This window comes from Rhamphochromis sp. 'chilingali' (genome assembly GCF_963969265.1).
Source record: "Rhamphochromis sp. 'chilingali' genome assembly, chromosome: 2".
Classification (NCBI taxonomy): Eukaryota; Metazoa; Chordata; class Actinopteri; order Cichliformes; family Cichlidae; genus Rhamphochromis; species Rhamphochromis sp. 'chilingali'.
Genome location: NC_137930.1, coordinates 51923144 through 51943947, shown reverse-complemented (window position 1 = coordinate 51943947; position 20804 = coordinate 51923144). Strand labels below are relative to the sequence as shown.

At 41.2% G+C, this 20804-nt stretch overlaps 2 protein-coding genes across 3 annotated transcripts in view; one reads left to right on the top strand and one right to left on the bottom strand.

The window, feature by feature from the left end:
• tmem117 (transmembrane protein 117) overlaps positions 1-8431 on the top strand; it is a 48216-nt gene extending 39785 nt beyond the window's left edge. For both annotated transcript variants that reach the window (XM_080864808.1, XM_080864807.1), the window contains exons 7-8: positions 4535-4664; positions 5694-8431. In XM_080864808.1, the coding sequence (XP_080720934.1) occupies positions 4535-4664; positions 5694-6355 (792 nt within the window). In that variant the 3' untranslated portion in view covers positions 6356-8431. The remainder of the gene's footprint in view (positions 1-4534; positions 4665-5693) is intronic.
• A 7539-nt stretch (positions 8432-15970) lies between these two features.
• Positions 15971-20804, bottom strand: part of nell2a (neural EGFL like 2a) — a 92397-nt gene continuing 87563 nt past the window's right edge. The window contains exons 19-20 of the mRNA XM_080868232.1: positions 18753-18977; positions 15971-16763 (exon numbers count right to left, since the gene is read on the bottom strand). Coding sequence (XP_080724358.1) covers positions 16722-16763; positions 18753-18977 — 267 coding nt within the window. The 3' untranslated portion in view covers positions 15971-16721. The remainder of the gene's footprint in view (positions 16764-18752; positions 18978-20804) is intronic.

The window sequence follows — 20804 nt, the reverse complement described above, 5'->3', positions numbered from 1 at the left end:
AGAGTGAACATCAATAAAGCCTGTGTCAGTCACTCATGAATATGCAAATGTGCTTGTCTGGGGGGAAAAAACCCCCAAAAACACATACTGTGTGCTTAGGAGAAAGATTGTGAGATTTTTGTTTTCCCCCACACTGCTAACCATGCGCCTGAACCACAGGCCAATCATCTATTTGCTCAGAGCTTCTTGAGCCTAATTCAGCAAAGCGCCTCCCAATGTTTAATGAACATATTTCACTGGAGCTCGTTAGCAGGTATTAGAGGACGTCCTACAATACCAATATCTCGTATCCCCTAAACATATATTTCCACTCTGTTTATTATGGTAATTATAAGGAGCCAGCAAATGTATGGGAGGACATTTTTCAGTGTTATAAATACCTCACTCCACAGAATCCTGGCACCGACGCCATTATTATTCCCTTGGTATTGTGTATTAGAACAACTGTAACACTAAAAGTGATTTCTAGACTTATTTATTGAAACAGTTCATTATTTTAAGAAGGGCTTTTTGCTGCTCAAGCCAGTAATTACTTCACGCTGTGGTCTTTTCCTCACAATTATTGTGATTATGCAGATTTAAAGCAGTAGCTGATCTTACACTGTGCAAGCGTTTCCTCCCAAACATCCTCGCGTCTCGCTGAGGCCAGCTTTTTCGCCTTCCTTGACCGACTCCCGGACGATGTGTTTGACATCTCCGTTTCTGGACCCTCGACTCTCTCGCTCACGCTCACTCACTGTAACTTGGCTGTTTATCATTCCCGGCTCGCAGTGATTTGTTTACGACAGGCCTCCGCTCATTTTCTGCGCGGTGTACAGCAAGCACATTTACTGCAATTATTTATGGGTCAAGTTAGCTTGTGCCGTTACAGGGCTCTCGCACCGGCGGCCGTCACTACATTCCTTCGGTCAATAAAAATTCATCCGCCGCAGCCCTCCCAACAGCTTCATTCGCCTCTATCCTGGATCTGTGCCATAGTTAATCTCACGCCTCCATGAGAAAAGATGGGTGATTTTGTTCTCATGCTAATTAATGCTCCAATTAATGACCTGTCTGGATTTGCCTCCGAGCAGGGTTTTATCTTCTTTTTTTATTATTATTATTTTTTATATAATTGTGGCTTTTTGCTGTTTTGGGTTTTCTTTGGCAACCAAATGTCAGATTTCTGTATATACATATTTACATATGTGAAAGATGTTGATACACCCTGCCAGTTTACTCTACCTGTATTTGTTGTAGAGACTCATTATTTTGTGGTAGGAATGTTTAAATGCCATGCCTGCAAGTGCTACGGCAACCGATACAGCAGCTACGGAAGCAAAGTGGAGGACTTAATTAATATCCAAGGGGCTCTCGTCAAATTGTTTTGCTGTTCTGTTCATAGATATTGGCACAGGAGACCTTGGATCACATGAGGACGTAGTGAATTCAGATGTGTTAATTTCGTGCAGAGCAAGAAGCTCTGTGCAAATAACAGAATCAAATGGAAATGGAGCTAATCTGAAATTATGTGTGCCTTGTTTTTTTCCCCTCTAATAGTGATGACAAAAGCTAATTTGCAAAATGATTAAGTCAGCTCAGCAGAAAGAAACTGTTTCATAACATTTTCCTCTCTCTGTCTCTCTGTGTGACTTTCATTAGTTTCATCTGTGTTTATAATCATTTTAATGCCATGCTTTTCATAATCTTAAGTAACTCATTACAGAAATATTTAAATACATTTTAAAATGGTGTCGTAACACGGACATACAGTAGGAATCGTCTCCAGCAGCAGAACAGCAGACAGTAACAATTTAAGGCTCTGTATTCACTGTTAGGTTAGATTTTACTTTAAAAAAATTACTTGATCTTTAATTTTTTGATAACAAAAGCAAATTTTTGCTCACTGCCCACTTCATTAGGGACACTTGTTCAATGGTTGGCAGAAGCCTACTGCGTTCAGGTATTTAGACATGGTCAAGATGAAGTTTAAAGCGAGAATCAAAATGGGGAAGAAAGGGGATTTTAAAAGACTTTGAATGTTGTGTGGCTGTTTGTTCCAGATGGTGGTGGCCTGCAAATTGGTGATCTACTGGGATTTTCCCACAATCATCTCTAGGGTTTACATGGAATGTAATGCTCTGAACTGTCAGGAAGGCAACAGTAATTCAAATAACCACTAGTTATGACCAAGATGAGCAGAAGAGCCTCTTTGAATGCACAATATGCTCTTCAAGCAGACGGTCTCTAGCAGCAGAAAACCGGATCAGGAGCCAATCCCGTCAGCTAAGAACAGGAAACTGAGGCTGCAAGTTCATACAGGCTCACTAAAATTGGAAAAATATTGCCTGGTCCTGATTCTTCAGCATTAGGATAGAGGCGATCCTAAATGTCTTCTTGCCTTGTATCTAGGAGACCTTAGCAGGGAAAAATTTCCTCTGACATAAAAGCTCCTGGGATCACTGAAACATACAAACCACCTCCTTGAATTATCAAGGAGTTTTAGGACTCCCTGATAATTCAAGGAGGGAAAGGAGCCAGCTGAGGGGGTTTGGGCATCTGATGCCTCCTGGACACCTCAAAGGCAAGGTGTTTCAGGCTCCAACTGGGAGGAGGTCTCTGAATTTGCTGGAGAGATTATGTCTTGGCTGGCTTGGGAACAACCTGGTGTCCACCCAGGTGAGCTGGAAGAAGTAGGAAGTCTGGGCTTGCCCCCTTGACCTTAACCTAGATAAGTGGTAGAAGATGGATGGATGGATGGATGGACTGAGCCCCTTAGTTCCAGTTGAGCATCATTTATATGCCAAAGCCTAGCTGTATTGTTGCTGACCATATCCACCCCTTCATGATCACAGTGTACCCATCTGATGGCTGCCTCCACCAGGGTAACACATGAATCATTTCAAACTGGTTTCTTGGGCTACGTTCACACTGCAGGCGAAAGCGCATCAAATCCGACTTTTTTGATCCTATGCGACCCATATCCGATCATGTGAACAGCACAAATCTGATATTTTCAAATCCGATGATTTGATGTTTTAAAGCGACTGCTGTTTGAATGGTCATGTCGCATTAAATCTGTTTTTTACGTCACTGACACAAGACAGACGCCAATAATCAGCGCCGGAGAAGACATCGCGGACGCTTCCTGGCCATCCCGTGTAGATGTTAGTGAAACTGAAGCTCATACGGAAAAAAGGGAAAAAATCAGCATAAAAATCAATAAAAGAAGCAAAGCGTTTAAAGAGCAAAGAGATGAAGCGTCCACACTCACTAGGGAGATGGAAAAATGAAGCACCACTCCTCTCTAAAACAGCAATAAGAATGATTATTAGGCCATATGTAAATAACAAAACAACTTTACAACTTAAAGCAAAATTGGGAAACGTAAAGTCCAAAAAGTGTCTTTATATTAAGGGCCATCAGTCAAACAATAGTGTTTGCTCTGGGTCTAAACAGAGCACGTTGTGTGTGACTTCTCCTTTTGCTCATGCGGGCCACTTTGAGGGTTCACACTGGAGCGTGTTTGCTGACACATTTTATCTGTAGTGTGAACAACTAGACAAAAAAATCGGATTTGATCCAAAAATCGGAATTGAGCATTAAGATCTGCAGTGTGAACATAGCCTTAAACATGATGGTGAGTTCAGTGCACTTAAATGGCCTCCACAATCGCCGTATCTCAATCCAACTGAATACCTTTGGGATAGGAACGGGAGATTTGCATCACCAATGTGCGCTTGTCAAATCCGCAGGTGTAACAGATTTGACAGCTGCTCAAGTTGTCATGTTAATACGGACCAAAATCTCAGAGGAGTCTTTCCAGCACCTTGTTAAATCTATGCCATGAAGAACTAATGAAGTTCTAAAGGCAAAAGAGGTCTAACCCAGCTCTAGCAGTGTGCACCTAATAAAGTGGCTGATGAGTGTATATTGTTTATTAATTAGAATTCAGTTAAATTTTGATTAAAAAAAATAAAATCTAATCTAAAAAAGTTCTTCAGTACTTCACTGGTTTAAAAATGCAAAGCTGTAGGACTCTGTAGAACTGACAGTTTTCCATTTTCAAAAAAAATAAGAAATAATACTTTTTTCACCTAATAAATGAATCATGTTTTGTGTATGAATAGTGAATAGTTTCACTAAAAACCTACTAGCCACCCAATAAAACTACATATTTGCAAAAAAGAAAAGTGACACCACGGGGGCAGAGGAAGATGCTGATGTTGAGCTGCCTGCTGATATATATATATATTTTTTTAATCTGGTGAAATCCCATGTGCACAGGCACATGAGTACACACCACATGCGTGTAAACACACAGATTCGTCTGCCGTCTCCAGTAGCTGGCACCACGTTTAACCTCCAGTCAGTTTATGAAGAGACTCCACTGAGTCTTAATATTAGCTAATATTGAAGCCTTCTGTGAAGTGTTCAGCATCCAATAAACTATGATGCAGAGCTGACATTGGTCACTTCAGTGTATTCAGATGGGTGGCAGCATCACAATTGCGAGCTAAATTTTCAAAACCTGTTGTATTTGTGCGTGTTTTAGGACTGGGAGTTCCCTCACTTCATGGGTGACCTGGATATGAATCTGCCAGGAATGTCTACAACACATGTGAAGGTTAAGCTTCCTGTCTGCAAGCGCATCTTTAAAGAGGAGTACCACATTCATATCACAGGTACACTCAGATACAGGTCCTCCGGACAAAGAACGGGGTTATTTCATTGTTTTTTTTTTTAATGAGAACCTCTGTTTTTTTTTTTTTTCTATTTTTTTTTTTTTTAAATTTTTTTACAGCTGTTGGAAATGGATTAGGCAGCAGAAAGAAATGAAAATGTCCATGAGGGAGACATAAATTTGCCCTATTTTTGAATTGTGAATACTTAAAATAAAAAGTGCTGTGGCTGCTCTACTTTTCCACTCCTTTCTTTCTTTGGGGAAGTGTTTGTTGGTTAAACCACAAGCAACCATTTATAATACATGTGTAGTTTCTGTGGAAAGCAGGTGCCAACGCCGCTTCGATTGTGTTTCCTGTTCCTCGCGTTCCTCCCTGATGTGCGAGATGCTTCCCTCATCATCTCTCGCATCTCGGCCTCTTTAATGTTCTCTGCAAATGAGTGTATTTCCCATTTAAAACCGTCCTACTGGTTTCTCTATTTGGTTCTGCCACATGAACACGGCCTGTCATGACTATCAAGGGGAGGCGAACCAGTGTTCCTGAGCTAAATGTTAAACTGTTCAAAGGCTCAGTGGTTCGCAGAAGGTTGTTAACCTTAATGCATTGCATATCCATTAAGCATTATGGAAATGGCTCCGGTGCGGCGTGATTGGTTTAACTGAAAGCTTATTAGCATCATATCTCGGGGAAAGGTAGGGAGTAGTGTCACATATACCAGGGGCGACATCTGCCTGCTATCAGACAACCTGGGCAGTGGTGGTGTGGGCTGTCTCATGGTAATATAGTGATCTTGTTAGGAGATACCGTGGAGGAGCTACCACCTCTATCTGCATGCAAAATGAGAGGAATTTCTGATTAATGAATGTGACAGCATATCCATCTATGGACTCTGCCCGCTTAGCCATGTTTGGTGGAGGCTTGTGTGGTACATCGTTGAGGATATGCTTTAAATCATCTTTACAGTGCGTGCATGCTACTTAGCTTTCAAATATAAGCCTGGTCTAATCCAAGTTGAAATTCTCATTGCAGGTAAGTGGTTCAACTATGGTATCATCTTCCTCGTGCTGATTTTGGACCTTAACATGTGGAAGAACCAGATCTTCTATAAGCCCTATGAATATGGGCAGTATGTTGGGCCTGGTGAGAAGATCTTCACAGTGGAGGAGCCAGAAACCCTCAAGGACTTCAATCACAGCACACTCACCTACGAGTGGCGCTCCACCAACGTTGACCCTAGGACCAACTTAACCTACGTGGAGCGGGACATGTTCCTCCACAGCCGCTACATTGGAGCCAGCTTGGATGTGAAATGCCTGGCCTTTATTCCGAGCCTAGTGGCGTTCGTACTCTTTGGGTTTTTCATCTGGCTGTTTGGTCGATTTCAGGACAGCGAGACCTTCACAGAAAATCCAGACAAGAGTTACGAGAGGATAAAGAGGAAGTCGCCATCCGAGTACAGCAAGGAGATGGGCGCGACGCCAGAGGAGACACATGTCACTATGACCGATAGCCTCAAACGATCGGGAACGCCGATGCTTCTGTCGGTGGATGGGCCGCACTTTGGAGCGACACCCTCTACGAACTCTACGATTTCCATGGAAACCCAAGAGACACATCCGAGCATTGTGATCGACAGCACGGAGCAGGATGAACCGGCAGTCTCTTTCGATGTTCACAAATTCTCCCCGTGACTTGACGAACCTCTGAAACTTTGCACCTGCAGACAGGTTGGAACCAACATGATCAATGGTAAACAACTCGAGCATGTTTATTCAGGACAGCACGAGATGTCAGAGGAGGATCTTTAACACAGTTCTTCAAGTGAAGGACAGAGTGTTATTTACCTAGCCTAACCTTGATGGCTGTTCCAGTCATATTAATATATTTTTGTACCAAAAGCATTTTAAAAGTCTTTAAATGGCACCAATTCTGATACATAGCAGATCCATTGCAAAACCTCAACTGACCAGGTGCTACCTTGGATTTTACATTTTCCTAATTCAATTTTGTCAAGGTACACTAACGGGTGCCTGTAACAGAGAACTATTTCTACAGATGTGACCTTCGGTTAGTGGAGTTTTATTGTTTCAAAACAGTGTTATAACTACAGCAGTGCCTTGATATTTCACATATTCAGATACGCAAAGCATATTCTAAACAGCCTGTGTGACCATCCGGATCTGCTTTACTAATGTCTGACATACTGTATGCTCTTATCATATCGACATCATGTTACCTCATTTGATCCTGAAACGTTATCATTTTAATTTATTCTCATGCGATGTCACTCTTACTACGTTTTAATTGTGTTTATGACCATCGGTGTACGGTGACGACCTCCTCATTTACCCTCACTTGATTTTAGTTGCAAAGATAATAAATGCAATCAGCAGAGATCAAATAGCTAAGCAGCAAGCCACCTCATGATTGCTTATGCGGCTGCTGCACCTTTACTGAATACCAACAGAGGGAGAAAAGGTGGTTTTTGCCCTTGGCATAAACATAAATGTAAACCATTGAAGTGCAGCGGTGACTTCTCCAAAGCTCAGGGCTTCTTTATGTAAAGCTAATGGTTGTAAAAGCAGATTTTCTTTCCTGTTTTATTGCATGAAAGAAAAGGTGCATTATCCTACTGTAAAAGAAACCCTCATTTCAAACATAACTAAAAGCTGCAGCATTTTAGCTTAAACTGGCTTTAATGTGTAAAAGTGTTTGTACACCTAAGTTTGGGGGGTGTTTGGTCCAAAAACATGTTCTTTTTTGTTTTTTTATACAATAAAATAACCATCTAAATTAAGTTTGTTGTTAATTATATAATGAACTTGCTCATGCTTTTGACCAAAGATGCTCAATCATGCAGTATTTTGAACATATTTGCAAGAAAATGTGATGATTTGAGACAAAGACATGTACGCACCGAGACAACGCAAGATAGCATGTGCTCTTGTTGTACTCTGCATTGATATATAATGCACAATATTACACTGTGGCTGCAGAAATAAGAAACTATGACATATATCTATATGATATTTCTCAAATAGTCTGCTTTGTTTGCCAATGAAAGGCACAGCAGTCATCATGTAACAGAATATGACCAGATTTCTTACATTTTGTAAACTTATCTACAGTACAAATTAATATAATTACATTCACATTAATGGATTATCGTTAAATTTTTTTTATCTTTAATTTTTGAAATGACAAAAACAATTAAAATGTCTTTTATTTAAGGTTGAGGTCCTGTTCTGGTAGAACATTACACAGTGGAGTTTTCTGCATTTGTCTTTTTGTGTGTGTGAACTGGAAGCAGAGCGAGAGAGAGATGTCCACTTGTGTCTGTACATGATGTTTTATACTTAACAGTCCGTGTGTGTGTGTGTGTGCAGACACATGTGAAGTGTGTAGGTGTTTGCTGCTACACTTCTTTTCAACAAAGGCCATTCTGTGAAGAGGTCAATTTATTCAGCATAATTGGTTTGCAGCTTTTGGTTTAGTAATTATCCTTTTATACATTAAAGCTCTGTGAAGACATTAGATATTAGTGTTTTACCAAAGGGCAGAACCTCTTTGGACATGAAGGGGCTCTAATATGTTTGGAATGCAGCTGTAATTGTTTGGGTTAAAAGTGAGGCCTTTGTCTTGTTCGGACTGTTTTTATTGTGTTGTGCTGCATAACTGACAATTCCTACAAGTTCCTCTCTGTTTTTTGAAGCAAAGGGGATTGTTTTGTGTTTCCACAGTGTACTGTACTACTGTTGAACCTTGTGCTACCAATAAATTAATACATTTTTTACATTCTGTATCGCTTGACCACTTTCCTTAATTCTTTTTGAACAAGGTTGCTGATCTCGATAAGTAACTCGCAAGTTAAGTTCTGCTTTTCAGTTTTTCTATATGCTTGGGAAGTATAGTTGCCAAGCAACAGTGCAGGTCAAGCTTCTTGCATCTGCTGACCCAATTAATGTGGGCAACAGGAGAAATAATGATACTATCTCTTCACAAGGACACTCGAATACGTAGCCTGCATACACATAGCACCCAGCTCAGATTAGCATGAGTTCTCCTCTGAGCCTGTCTGTTGTTTGATTTATGCCAGTGGGAAACAATTTGAATTTGTTACTTGTTTTGTTCCCCGGCGGGATTTGTTTATAGAACATGTCTACGTGTAAATGAGTTATAGATTGGATCGAAAATGTCTGAGGGATGAAAACTGAACTCACTGCCGACAGAATTGGTTCCCAGTGTGGTGTTGGGACTCCTCCATTGAGGTTGAGAGAAAAATCTGAAGGGCCTTGAGATGATTGATAATATATTAAAGAAGAAAAAAAATGTGCTTTGTTACAGAGAATTATGGCACAGTACGGCTTTTCATCTTTGCTGTTTTGCCATGCACGCCGCTTGGCTCTGGATGGCAGTGCCGGATGATCAGAGCCACGCTGGATTCAAGAGGAAATTTTGAAAGGAATGTTGCGAAATTTTTTAAAGGCACTGAAAGAGTCCTACAAATGTTAGGGATCACATTTATAGAGTGAACGAGAGCCAGTCGCCCACTGTGCATTTAGTGTTAATCGGCGAATGTTACTGTGCGAATTTGCTAAATTTATATGACACGGATGGTAGACATAAACACCAGGATATAGTTATTGTGAGCTCTTCAACTTTTACCCTTTATCTCAAAGTGCAGCTGTGTCTAAATAAGAGATGCCGATTATGAGAAAGGGCTGAAATCCAACCAGTGGTTAATGAGAAAATACCACACAGAGGAGTGCGTTATGACAGATCTGTGATGTAACAGTTATTCACTTTCACTAGGAAATATTCAACAATTCTTCTAAGACTCTTGGATGTGCTGATCGCAAATTTAACTATAAAACAATCTAATTTAAATTGTTTGTTCTATTAAAAATGCTCCAACACCACAAACACGGTCATGTGGTCCAGTTTGGCGACTCAAATGAGCTGGGAGCTATTCTGTGTCGACATCCATGTATTATATGTACATATTCATGCTTATAATATAGGATTTCACTCTCTTTTTGGGACTACCAGATGTTACTCTTCAGATCAAGTCCCATACACGCATCTTGGCCTTGCAGGGTTTTTTTTCTTGTAAGCTCTTCTGTTTTGACATATATGCAAAGATTCTATTAAAAAGGGTTGCATGTAAGCCTAAATCTAACCCATTCTTAAAGCATGTGGTTGTTAATAGATAAAAGGGACTGCAGGGGTTGCTGCTGATAAAAAGTGGTTGATCGTTTTAGGTTAAATCATGTTAAACAGTGACTGTTTCATCCATCAGCTGTAGAAAGCTGCTTCACGGGCCTGGAATCCAACCACCGGTTTAACACAACAGAGGAGTGAGTTATGAAAAATCTGTAATGTGACAGAAGCAGTTAAACAAACTGATGTGAGACTATGCTATCGCAGGTGTCATCCAATCCAGCACTCCATTGTCAGTAACCGTGTATCCTGGGATGTGTAATTGCACCCACAACACTTGAATCCTGCTGTGCCATTCACTGCAAAATTAGCTTTAATAAGAGCCTCAGCTAGATTGCTTCAGTAGTAAATATTAAAACACCTGCGGTGTGAAAACCAAGCAGATTTGTGAATACCTGAGGTCTCACGGATGCTTGTTGTTTGTCTGTGAAATAAATCCCATTGCCAGAGTGTATTAGCTGTTTTTACTGAGGCCTCTTCCAAGTCTGCCATTGGGCTGAGAAATTAGATATTGATTTTTTTTTTTTTTTTTTTTTGAGGACCATGCAGAAAGTGAGAGAGCACATCAAAACAGGCATTTCAAAAAAAATGTTTATGGGGTGTTGGAGCCTGATACCCACGTTGTCTTAAAAGTGTATCGACTTCTCCCTCATTGCCGTGGATGCATTCGTGTTGGAAACGTTCATGATCAATTCCTTTCTGTCTGGTAATCAAATTTTTAGCTTGCTTCTTTTTTTCATGACAGAGAAGCTTTCTTTCAAACTGACTTCAGGCACCTTTGAAATGTTCCCCATTATTTACTATTTGTTCCAATAGCATGTCTACAAATCCAAAAAGACATAAGAACTGCTTTTTGAGGGAGGATATGAAGCACTATTGTTGGACCTAGAGCTAAATATAAGCCAGAAAAATTCTCTAGAGGGAATGAGCCATAGCTACAGATCAACTGGAATCTTCTCTACTGTCTTTGAGCTATCCTCCAATTAGATCAGTGTATCATGTCCTGGCATGGCCCATCACTCTGTGCTGGCAGCTCCGTGACTCTTAGAGACCTTGTGAAATTTATCAGTACTGTCAGTCCCAGCCAGCTACAAGGTTTCCCTTCAGTCTTTTCACCAAGTCTGAGATGGTTTCTGTCCCCAGTGGCCACAAGGGAAAGAGAATTCATCAGCAATTCCTTCTGCGGGTTTCTGATACCTAACAGAGGAACATGTGGCTCGGATAAATCTCTCAGAACCTCCAACAAGTCACTCAGAGGACTGAAACCCCAGGGGTGGGTTTGTGATAATGATGTCTGCCTTACTCTTCCTGTGTCGAGGAAGAGGATCAAATTTTATTCAAATTGTTCGTAAGTTATATAAAATGAAGAGCTGCTTGGTGAATATTTAAAAAAAATTCAGTTGCAATGTCCTTCAGTGGAGCAGCAGGTAAATGACGATAAAATCCAGTGTTGGGGAAAAATGTCTCTTTTTTTTTTTTTTACCAACATTGGACCTACAAAACTGAAAATATCAATCAGAAAAATATCTAATAGAAAGATATCTGTCACTGTGCAGCGTATTTCTTTGTGAACAGTGGAAAAAGTTGATCTTGACATTGTAAGCCTTGCTGCAAAACTCACACACTGCACTGTTTTAAATAGTTTTATATAATATGTTAAAGTTGAGCTCCATCTCCCGACCTAAGCACACTGAGATTTAAATCAGCTGATATTTTCAGGTGACTGAAATACCAGAAAATACTAGTAAGTCATAGCAACTGACCAAGAGACAGGGGTGTAATTTCGAGGAGGGTTAGGGGGGTTATGACCCCCCCCCCCCCCCCCCCCCCCCTTTCAATAATGAGATCCAACCAATATAACTCCCCAATAAAATTATGAATTATCTTGCATAAATAGGCTGTTGATTTTCTTTACTCATTTCAGGTATTACCAGCAAAATAGTTGCATGTTTATGTTTAATCATCTGGGAATTTACCCAGATTTATTTATTTATTTAGACAGAGATCTTGATCCCCCAAATGTTCAGCACAAAATTACGCAGATGCCAACAGTCAGAGAGGAGTGTCCGGAATGCATGGAACTGATAGGAAGGCAACAGTAATTAAAGAAACAAAAAAACACTCTTTGCAACTGAGGAAAAAGCATCAAAACATTGAAGCAGATGGCCTGCACTAGCAGAAGACCACACTGGGTACCACTACTGGTACTGAGGCTTCAGTTTGCACGGGCTCACTAAAATTGGACAATAAAAGCCTGGAGAAATGTTGAGACTTGATTGCTGCTGTGACATTAAGATGGCAGGGTCAGAATTTGGTGTAACCATCATGAACGCGTGTATCCACCAAATTTGCTATCGGTGGTGTGTGGGATATTTTCTTGGCTCACTTTGTGCCCCTTAGTCCCAATTCAGAATTGCGTAAACACCACAGCTTACCTGAGCATTGTTGCCGCCCGTGCCCATCTCTTTGTGACCACAGCGTTCCCTGCTTTCCGACTGCTGCTTCCAGCAGGATAGCACACCTCCTGGTTTCCAGCAACTTGTTGAGTCAGTGCTACAAAGAATTAAGACAGTTCTGAAACCAAAATGGGGGTCTGTATACTAAACTGTATAATACAGTTTTGTTAATCTCCTGAGGAGGTTCTTCGTCGATTAAAAACAAGTTCATATGAAATAATCAGTACTAAATATCCTGATTGTAGCACCTTTGGCTGCACCCACAGTTGAAGCTGGAACCAAAAGCTATAGGTGCTGTGGGCACAGTGAGCACTTGTGTGGATGTTTGCTGTAACACAGACAATTCAAAGCGGCTTCCATTCTTGCTTTGGCTCATGCACTACATGCTTATGCATTAAGTCAATCCCGCACAAGCTGTGACAAATAAGCAGAATGAACAGAGTTTACCCTGCAGCGATAAGAGGTACAAATACACGCAAATGCTATAAACTGCACATGTCCATGTAATTCCCTACACATAGTACATGCATGAGATTGCCAAGTCCAAAAAAGATGATTTTCAGGTGATTGTATTATTGCATGCTCCTGGTATCTTTTTGTCAGATAAAGACCCTTCTCATTCTTCAGAGTGCAGTGGATTTTGCAGACCAATTAGAGCAATTTGAAGGCTATAAGAGCACTGAAAATGACATGTCAGCCCAAATGTATTACTAATGCGTTTTTTTTCTCTTGATTTAAACTCCACACTTAAAGTAAAACTGACTTTTCACTGTTGCCTTGCTTCACCAGCTACAATCACAATGATATGTGTGGTCATTAACAGTGAATATAGGACAGGCAGTGAAGTGGACTCCCCGTGGGTACAGGCATCTGTTGCAGAGGGTTCAGCACTGCCATGGAAAATTGGACATTTAGGAGCCAGCTGGAGGACCAGTCTGCCCTGCTGTGCCACCACTACTCAGGTGCCCACTGGCTTCATGCCACCACCAGCTAGAAGCCACTGGACCAAAGCAGGCCAGATGGTGCCCTTGCCAACCAACGAGCAGCCGCTGTGAACTGTCCACTGCACACTGTCCACTGCCCTATCATTCAACTCAGGGATGAGTTTGGAGTCATGATAACCTGAGTTAAAAAAAGTTTTTGGAGTGAGAGCGATGCAGAAACAAAAAAAAAAGGCTCAAGTGAGCAGAGTGTGTGTTGGAATATAAATGGGCCCCCATTACGTTGCGTGTTTGTTAATGTAAGCAGCTGCGAGGTAGAATCAGTTCGTGGAGAGAGACTTTTCCACAGGGAAATAAAGCCATCTCCGGGCTGAACTCATTTGTCTGTGGCTGTGAAGGGATAGATAATTATATTAGGAGCTTTAAGTGCTCTTCTGCGATACAAGTATTACTACCATCTCCAAAGGCACAGGACAAAGTCGGGAGGAGAGAGGAATCCATGTGCTACAATTGCGGCAGTCGTTGCTCTGCATCCAAATATGCAGACATGAAAGTGTATCCACCACACGGGGCTTTGTATAAAATCCAATCACTGATAGAACGCTGTTAGATCTATAAATCACACAAATTTACTTATCCAGTGTACAATATCTGCGGAGGACAAAATCTCTGACTTTCCTCAGAACAAATTAGTTTTGATCAGTGTTTGTTCTCTTAATTGTTTGAGCTTCACTGTGCAGAATAATGTACGTTCACAGCGTGGCACTAATTCCAATTCATCAGTCAAAAGCGTAAAGTTCCCCCAACCTGAGTGTAAGGTGTGCACCGTCACAGCTAGTTTGGAAGTGAATCACGAGCAGCTTAAACTTAAAGCCAAGCTTGCGTGGCACAAACACTGAGAACAAGGTCTTTGAGTGTGGTAGGACGCATTTTGTGTCCGGTTATTCATTTTTTCACAGAACTAGGAGTAGTAAAAAGGCATTGGATTTTTTTAATGGAAAAAGATATTATTCAAAGCAGATCATTTTTATATCTAATCTTAACACAAGCCTGGCGATGGTTCTAAAAGGGCACGTTTACAAACCATCTTTTATGTGCAAGGCATCAAATATACACCAGCATTCATAATCAGTCAATCTATCAGTGTTTATTTCATTTTTAATGTGTGACTGCAATAATATGACCGATGCGTTCACATTAAAATGTTTTACTGCTGCAACCCGTGGAAGGGAAATTCGTTTTAAGTGTTTTATGTACACATGGCTACCTGAATCGACTAATGATGCGTCATATTTTATAAACTGGGTAATCTGTCTGTAAAATATAACTACATAAGTAGTGTGTTTGTTTCATGCTCAAGTCACTCCCTGTATGTTTAGTTTCCACAGCCGTTTCTTGCCTCACCTGTAGCCAGTCTGCCAGTTGACATAGTCTATAAAGTCCTCCACTGCCCTTTTGCTCTTTGTCCGATCGACTTCACAATCTCAAGCTGTCCAGACATTTTTTTGTTTTCACTCTGCTTGTGGGCTTTCTTTGTTCCCTCTGTTTTTCTTATGTGTAGGGTTCCTCGTCTCCTCTTTTTACGTCCTCCTGCCTGGGACCCGGAAATCAATCTCAGTATCCCATGTTGAAGGATTTCTGAATTGCTAAAATGGATCAGAGAGGAGAAGGCGGGCTTGCAGAGGAGCTATGATCGAGGATGCGCAGGTGTATCCTGTGCATCAGCATATAAAAGAGGCGTGGCACACAGCCAGAATACATAAACCGTGGTGGGTGATTCTTCAAACAAGCAGTGATTTGTATTGTTTCGGTTTTTAAGATGATTGTGAGGCATGTGATTCAGGGTTTGGGTTTTTTTTTCCAGTATTTGTATGTGTGTGAGACAGAGGGTGTGATATCTTGCCACATTGCAACTTTAATTAAAACAGCCATGAATATTTAAAAAAAAATGCAAACAGTGTTACCTCTGACTTCACAAAGCACAGGTGTAGTTGGGCTTGAGATTGCTTTAAAATAAGGCTCTGGAGCAATACTACATCATGTTATATACTCAATGGCTCAGCTCACATCTCTGATTGGAGTGACTAGGATCGAAGGAGAGGAAAGGAGGGGATGTGCAATGAGAAAGAGGGGAGGTTTTTAACTTTTTGTCCACACCTTTGTTTGCATATTTTCAATCTCCTAGAAATTATTAGAAAATGGATTTAAGACTTTAATCTGCCTGATTTCCTTTTTAGGGGTCTTTTCCTCTGAACAGTCACAGTGTCTTACACTCTGAGACTTCAGCAAAGTTTACTGCATGTCATGCTGTGCCACATGGATCTAATAAATCCAGTTTTATGTATGCAGACTGTAAGATGATATAGTCTAATCTGCTCAGGCGCTACAGCACATGGTTACAATCCCTTCTCCATTTGTTCCCACGCTATACATTCATCGGTGCAGTCATGCTGGAGGATGAGTACAGACAAACACGTCTGCTACCTAAAGTTAATCAGATTTTCTTCTTTGTTGGAATAATCGCAAACATTTTGTAATGCATGTTTGTGTTTTACAAACTAACAGTGAACCCAGAAACCTAAAAATCTAATTGAAGCCACTGTATGGCCAATAAAATCTCATATCTGTTAAATCGTGATAAATCCAAATTACATAAGAAAAAGACAAGCAATTAATGTAAATGGAAATACTTTATTTCACTATTACACAATAACAAGCTGGAAAAAAAATTACAAAAAAGAGAAATGGAACAAAATGCTGCAAAGCACCACATAAGACGACTCAAATGTGGCAACGGAACCTTATGCTAACTGCCTTTGCTCTAGCTAATGTATCATCATCATCATCATCATCATCGAGAATTTAGAAATCAAAAAATATTTGGACATCAAGCAGAGTCATGCCAGTAATAGTAATATTTTACAGTTTCATGTAGCAATGATTGGGAGTGGGGAATGGTGATCCTTAAAGGTTCACTCTAAGTGGTGAGACATAACAAAGTGGTGGGTTTCAGGAAACCGTAGTCCATCATCTGTTTGGTATGATATACATTTGCATTTGGTATAAAGGAGTTGAGGAAGCAGGCGCCGGTCATAGAGTATTTGCTCTACGAGTTAAAGCTTAGCACCAGATGGGTGGAGTTTACTGTACAGAACATACAATCAACTGTGGCTAATCAGAAGGGAAAGAAAAATACCTGAAAGGTTACATTTTTTTTTACAATTGTCTGTATTTGACAATGTGACACTGGGTGTGTTATTCTGAACTTCCACCCATCTGATTCAGCAGGCCAAAACAAATCCTTACAACGCAAACATTATGTGACCCACGTCTGTGAGGAGGATAGTGAAGAGACACAGGGATGGTGTTATTTTTTATGTATTTTTTTTGTATTTTTTTACATGGAGAACACTGTACAGGTGCCTTCAGATCTGCCAGGACTAAAGGCACATGGGATCCACTGAGCAACAGATGTGTCCATTCTGGAAACACAAAGAAAGAGAAAGAAGAGAGGCACAAGTTTGTTACAATTTAACCTCAGGGCAGCTCGTTTTTTCAACCAGATAATATTTTTGGGTAACAGCAGTGCTGCGGCACACAGACTTGGTTTGGTATTTAGAGTTTGTCTGGGCGCTAACTGATACAAGGTGGCGATTTCTCACTGAGAAATGTGAACGGTCACAGAGTCACTTTGGTTTAACCCCTTCTACGATGCGTGTACCCCGGAGGTCCCTGTAGTTGGGACTATGCTGCATTTGTTCTAAAAAATAAAACTCATGCACAGTGAAGAGGCTGAGTGTTAATGCTAAAACTAAAAGGATGAAAAATTGCTGTGCTTCATTTCTGTTGAATCAGAAAACTGACTCTTTATAATTACTTTCAAATTTACACTTTTGATATTTCCACAAAGCAATGTCGAAAATCTCTAGCTGGCCTGGTGATGAGGGTGAGGATGCTGCATTTCAAGTATCCAAGAGGCCAAGGTTTTTAATTTTAGGCTTGCATTGTAAAGCTGCTACTCCAAGGACTGTTTTTAGGTGAATTTAAAAACTGCGTGCTTAAATAAAATTTGCCCCCCCCCCCCCCCCCAAAAAAAAGATGCATAACCTAAAGATGCCTCCCCTCCCCCGCGACCCTGACTCGCATAGAAGAAGAAAATGGCTGGATAGATGAATGGATGGTAGAGATTCCAAAAATTATGATGTTTATTGAAAGTCCTCAGAGAATAGCTGTTATTTTCTGTCTGAGATGCGGACATCATTGCAGGCACGCGCGACGAGAATATTTAATAGTAGAATTTCAAGTGAGGGAGTCAGCCTTGGTGGATTAAGTCCTAAAGCTCAGGCAAACAATTTACGCTCACATTTGGTAATGAAGAGGATATTGCCTGCATAGTTTACTCTCCCCGTGACTGCTCAGCGCTGCAAAATAAAAACTCACGAAGAGCAGCTTTCTCCATCTGATTTACTTGAGCTGCTGATGTGAGTGTTTCTCCAGACGTTTTCAGCACTTCATCCCCAAACCTGTGTGCTCCTTTAGCAGAGGGAAGAATACATCCATGATTTCCTGCTGCAGCCGAGCCAGAGGCCAGGAAAAATGACGCTGCCAGAATTTCAGTTCATTTTCATTTAAAAGAACAGTTCTACATTTAAAAAAAAAATTGCTCATTATAACTCAGGTTACAGACCTGAAACAGGAGTCTTGTCATCACTCTGAGGTTGCGAGGCAACCAGTGGATTTACAGCAAGTTGCCGCTCCGAACCAAGAAGCAGGCCAGCACGTTACATTGTAAACCTATAACTTATTTTTACACCCTAATTAACAACTAATTAAAAATGTTAATTAGTGACCTTTAAAGGAGCTGGTAGGTTTATTACCACTCAACAGAGCCTGTTTCTAGCTTTAATCTAACCGACTGCAGCTTCATATTTAGCAGAAATACAGTGCAGTGCATCCGAGTAAGACATTCTCATCTAATCCTAAACAAGAAAAATAAAAAGCACATTTCCCGAAAGTATCAAAGTTCTGCTTCACAGAAAACTGCATTCTTGTTAATAAATATAAATAAAACATGTAATCTATGATCTAATAAACTCAAAATTAGAAAGGGAATAATTGCGGAACAGAACATCATATCTTATTTATTTGAATTGATACAGCAGCCGTCTTGTTCTTAGAATGAATATTAGATTCATTTTTTTCCCCACAGCAATTACTGTGTGCATCTTGGTTTAACTAAATAGCTCCCAATAACTGCCCTTTTACAACAACTGGTAAATTCAACTTCTGTGAGGTGTTAAAGATGCACAAATTGCCTTTCTGTTGCAAATACTAGTACTCTGTTTTTGCCCCCTGAAAAAGCACAAAGGGTTCTCACTTTTCAAGCCATTTTTCTTTTGTGTCTTGCCTGCCACGAACTAGAGAAACTGTAATTTGCTGTTTCCATGCTGCCGGCAGGACTAGCAGCTTACCTTGCACTGGCACAGAGTGCACTCTGTGCCATGTTTAATCCAGGAGGAGCCGCTGAAGCGTGAGATGTTGTGCTCGTCCGTACATGTCTTGGTGATGTCGTTGCGGATGGTGTCGGCCTGGCAGGGGTCGGTGACACAGCGGGGACAGCACTCGCCCTCGGGCACCACAGTAAACTCGCAGTCCACAGGCGGGCACGGCAGAGGCCAGCAATCCACCTGCCCCTGCTGCGAAGGTGGAGATGGAATTTGAAAAGGATAGCCGAGCAGAGAGAGAGAAAAAGAAAAATAATCACTGCAAATGCACTTTGCATTTCCTGTGTCTAAACAAGTTATTCACTCAAATGCACATTTCTCCTGACATAGTGTATTTGTATGCTGGAGGGACCGTCTCGACTTGTAAGGAAGCTAGAAAAATAAAGATGAGCGGCACAGTCTTCCGGCAGCGTCAGCAGTTTTTCCAGACTGTGGAGGTAAATGTTCCACCTTTCTAATTGACTTGTTCTAGTCTCGTTGTTCTCCTATTAATCTTACAGCAAACTTTCGGCGCAGAAAGCCTTCTTGGATTTTTCCCGCTGCCGTTTTCACTGGCCTGAGAAAACGGGTCATAGATTTTGTCCATCCTTGCAACTCTTAACCGAACTGTACTCTACATCATTCTGTCCTGACCCACTTCTGCTCGTGCTGTCATACATGTGCATATCTGCCGCGCGCCTTATTGAAATGAAATATGAGTTCAGACTGTTTATGTTTAAGCACACCAGCAGATATAAAAGGGGTGCGCACGCATGGTGAGGTTTGATGCAAGTGTCCCACCGGGGATATTCAATATCTCTCAAAATCATCTGACTCAGCGTTTCAAAAATGTTGTAGTAAATTAGGCTGGCTATAAAGCGCGCTCTCACACAGAGCTAATGCCCACTCCCTGTTTCTGTGCTGTGTGTAAACATTCGAAGTGGGAAATCCCCCCGAGTGGCACTTTCTGCTCGCTGCCAGAGGGAGGGATTGATTGTAGCCTCAGGTATCTGTTCCACACTGTGATAGGGGACGATGTCATCTTTGTCTGTTTATGCAGATGTGGTCTGTTATCATACAGGAGAGGCTGATGTCGGGCACAGCTTTTTACAAACAACTGACGCTGGACTTTGATATCTTTGTGATACTTCAGATGAAATCATTTTTTAATATGTCTCCATTCACGATATCTCACTGCTATTTAATCTCTAGATGTAAAGATTTGCTGTTTTTAAGACTGAATGTTACAAAATGCCTCTGGGAAATTAGAACTGGTGACATTTATCTTTGCTTGGGAATTAGCCTGCAATAATTATGCCATTTTTATTCTCAAAAATGAAGCTACTATCTACATGTATGGTTGTGAAAATCAATGGTTTCTTTGATATTTTGGTGATTTAACAAGATGGCAAATTGCAAGTGGCCCGCGTGTGCGCGGTCTGCAAAGGCCACACTCTTGATTTCAAATGATTGCACGGTTCATACAAAAGGATTCACATCTTGGACTTGAGAGAATGTTTTGCCCATCTCCCTGCTGTCACTGTGTATTTTAAGGCCCCCGCTGAGTCTGGACAGCCATGCCTCTGCTAAGTGTAGCAGCATTCAAGGTTCATTTCACGTCCCTGTCACGCTACTGGAGCCCCAGTACGGTATCGCGGGAGCAGCCTTCTCCCTTTCAAGTGCTGCTCTTTGTACTGCGTGTGCTGGTGGCCCTTTGCTCTGCGTGCGCCTCTGTGCATCTTAAACTGAGCATGTTTTATGTCTATCTGTGCGTACATGTGGACATATGTAGGATGTGTGCAGATTTTCAAGCACACGTATACTATGTTTACATTGTGTGTGTGTGTGTGTGTGTGCGTGTGTGTGTGTGTTGTTACAGGCGTGCCTGCAATCTCAAATGTGCTCGTGTCTGCTCGTGTCAACACGAGGGCCTACACTGAGTACTGTTTCAGCGAGAGCGATGCTGAAGCAAACCCATTTTCAGCCAACTGCGCTTCCCCGCTGCCCCTCTGCTGAGCGGTGATTTTCAAGCTCTTCTAT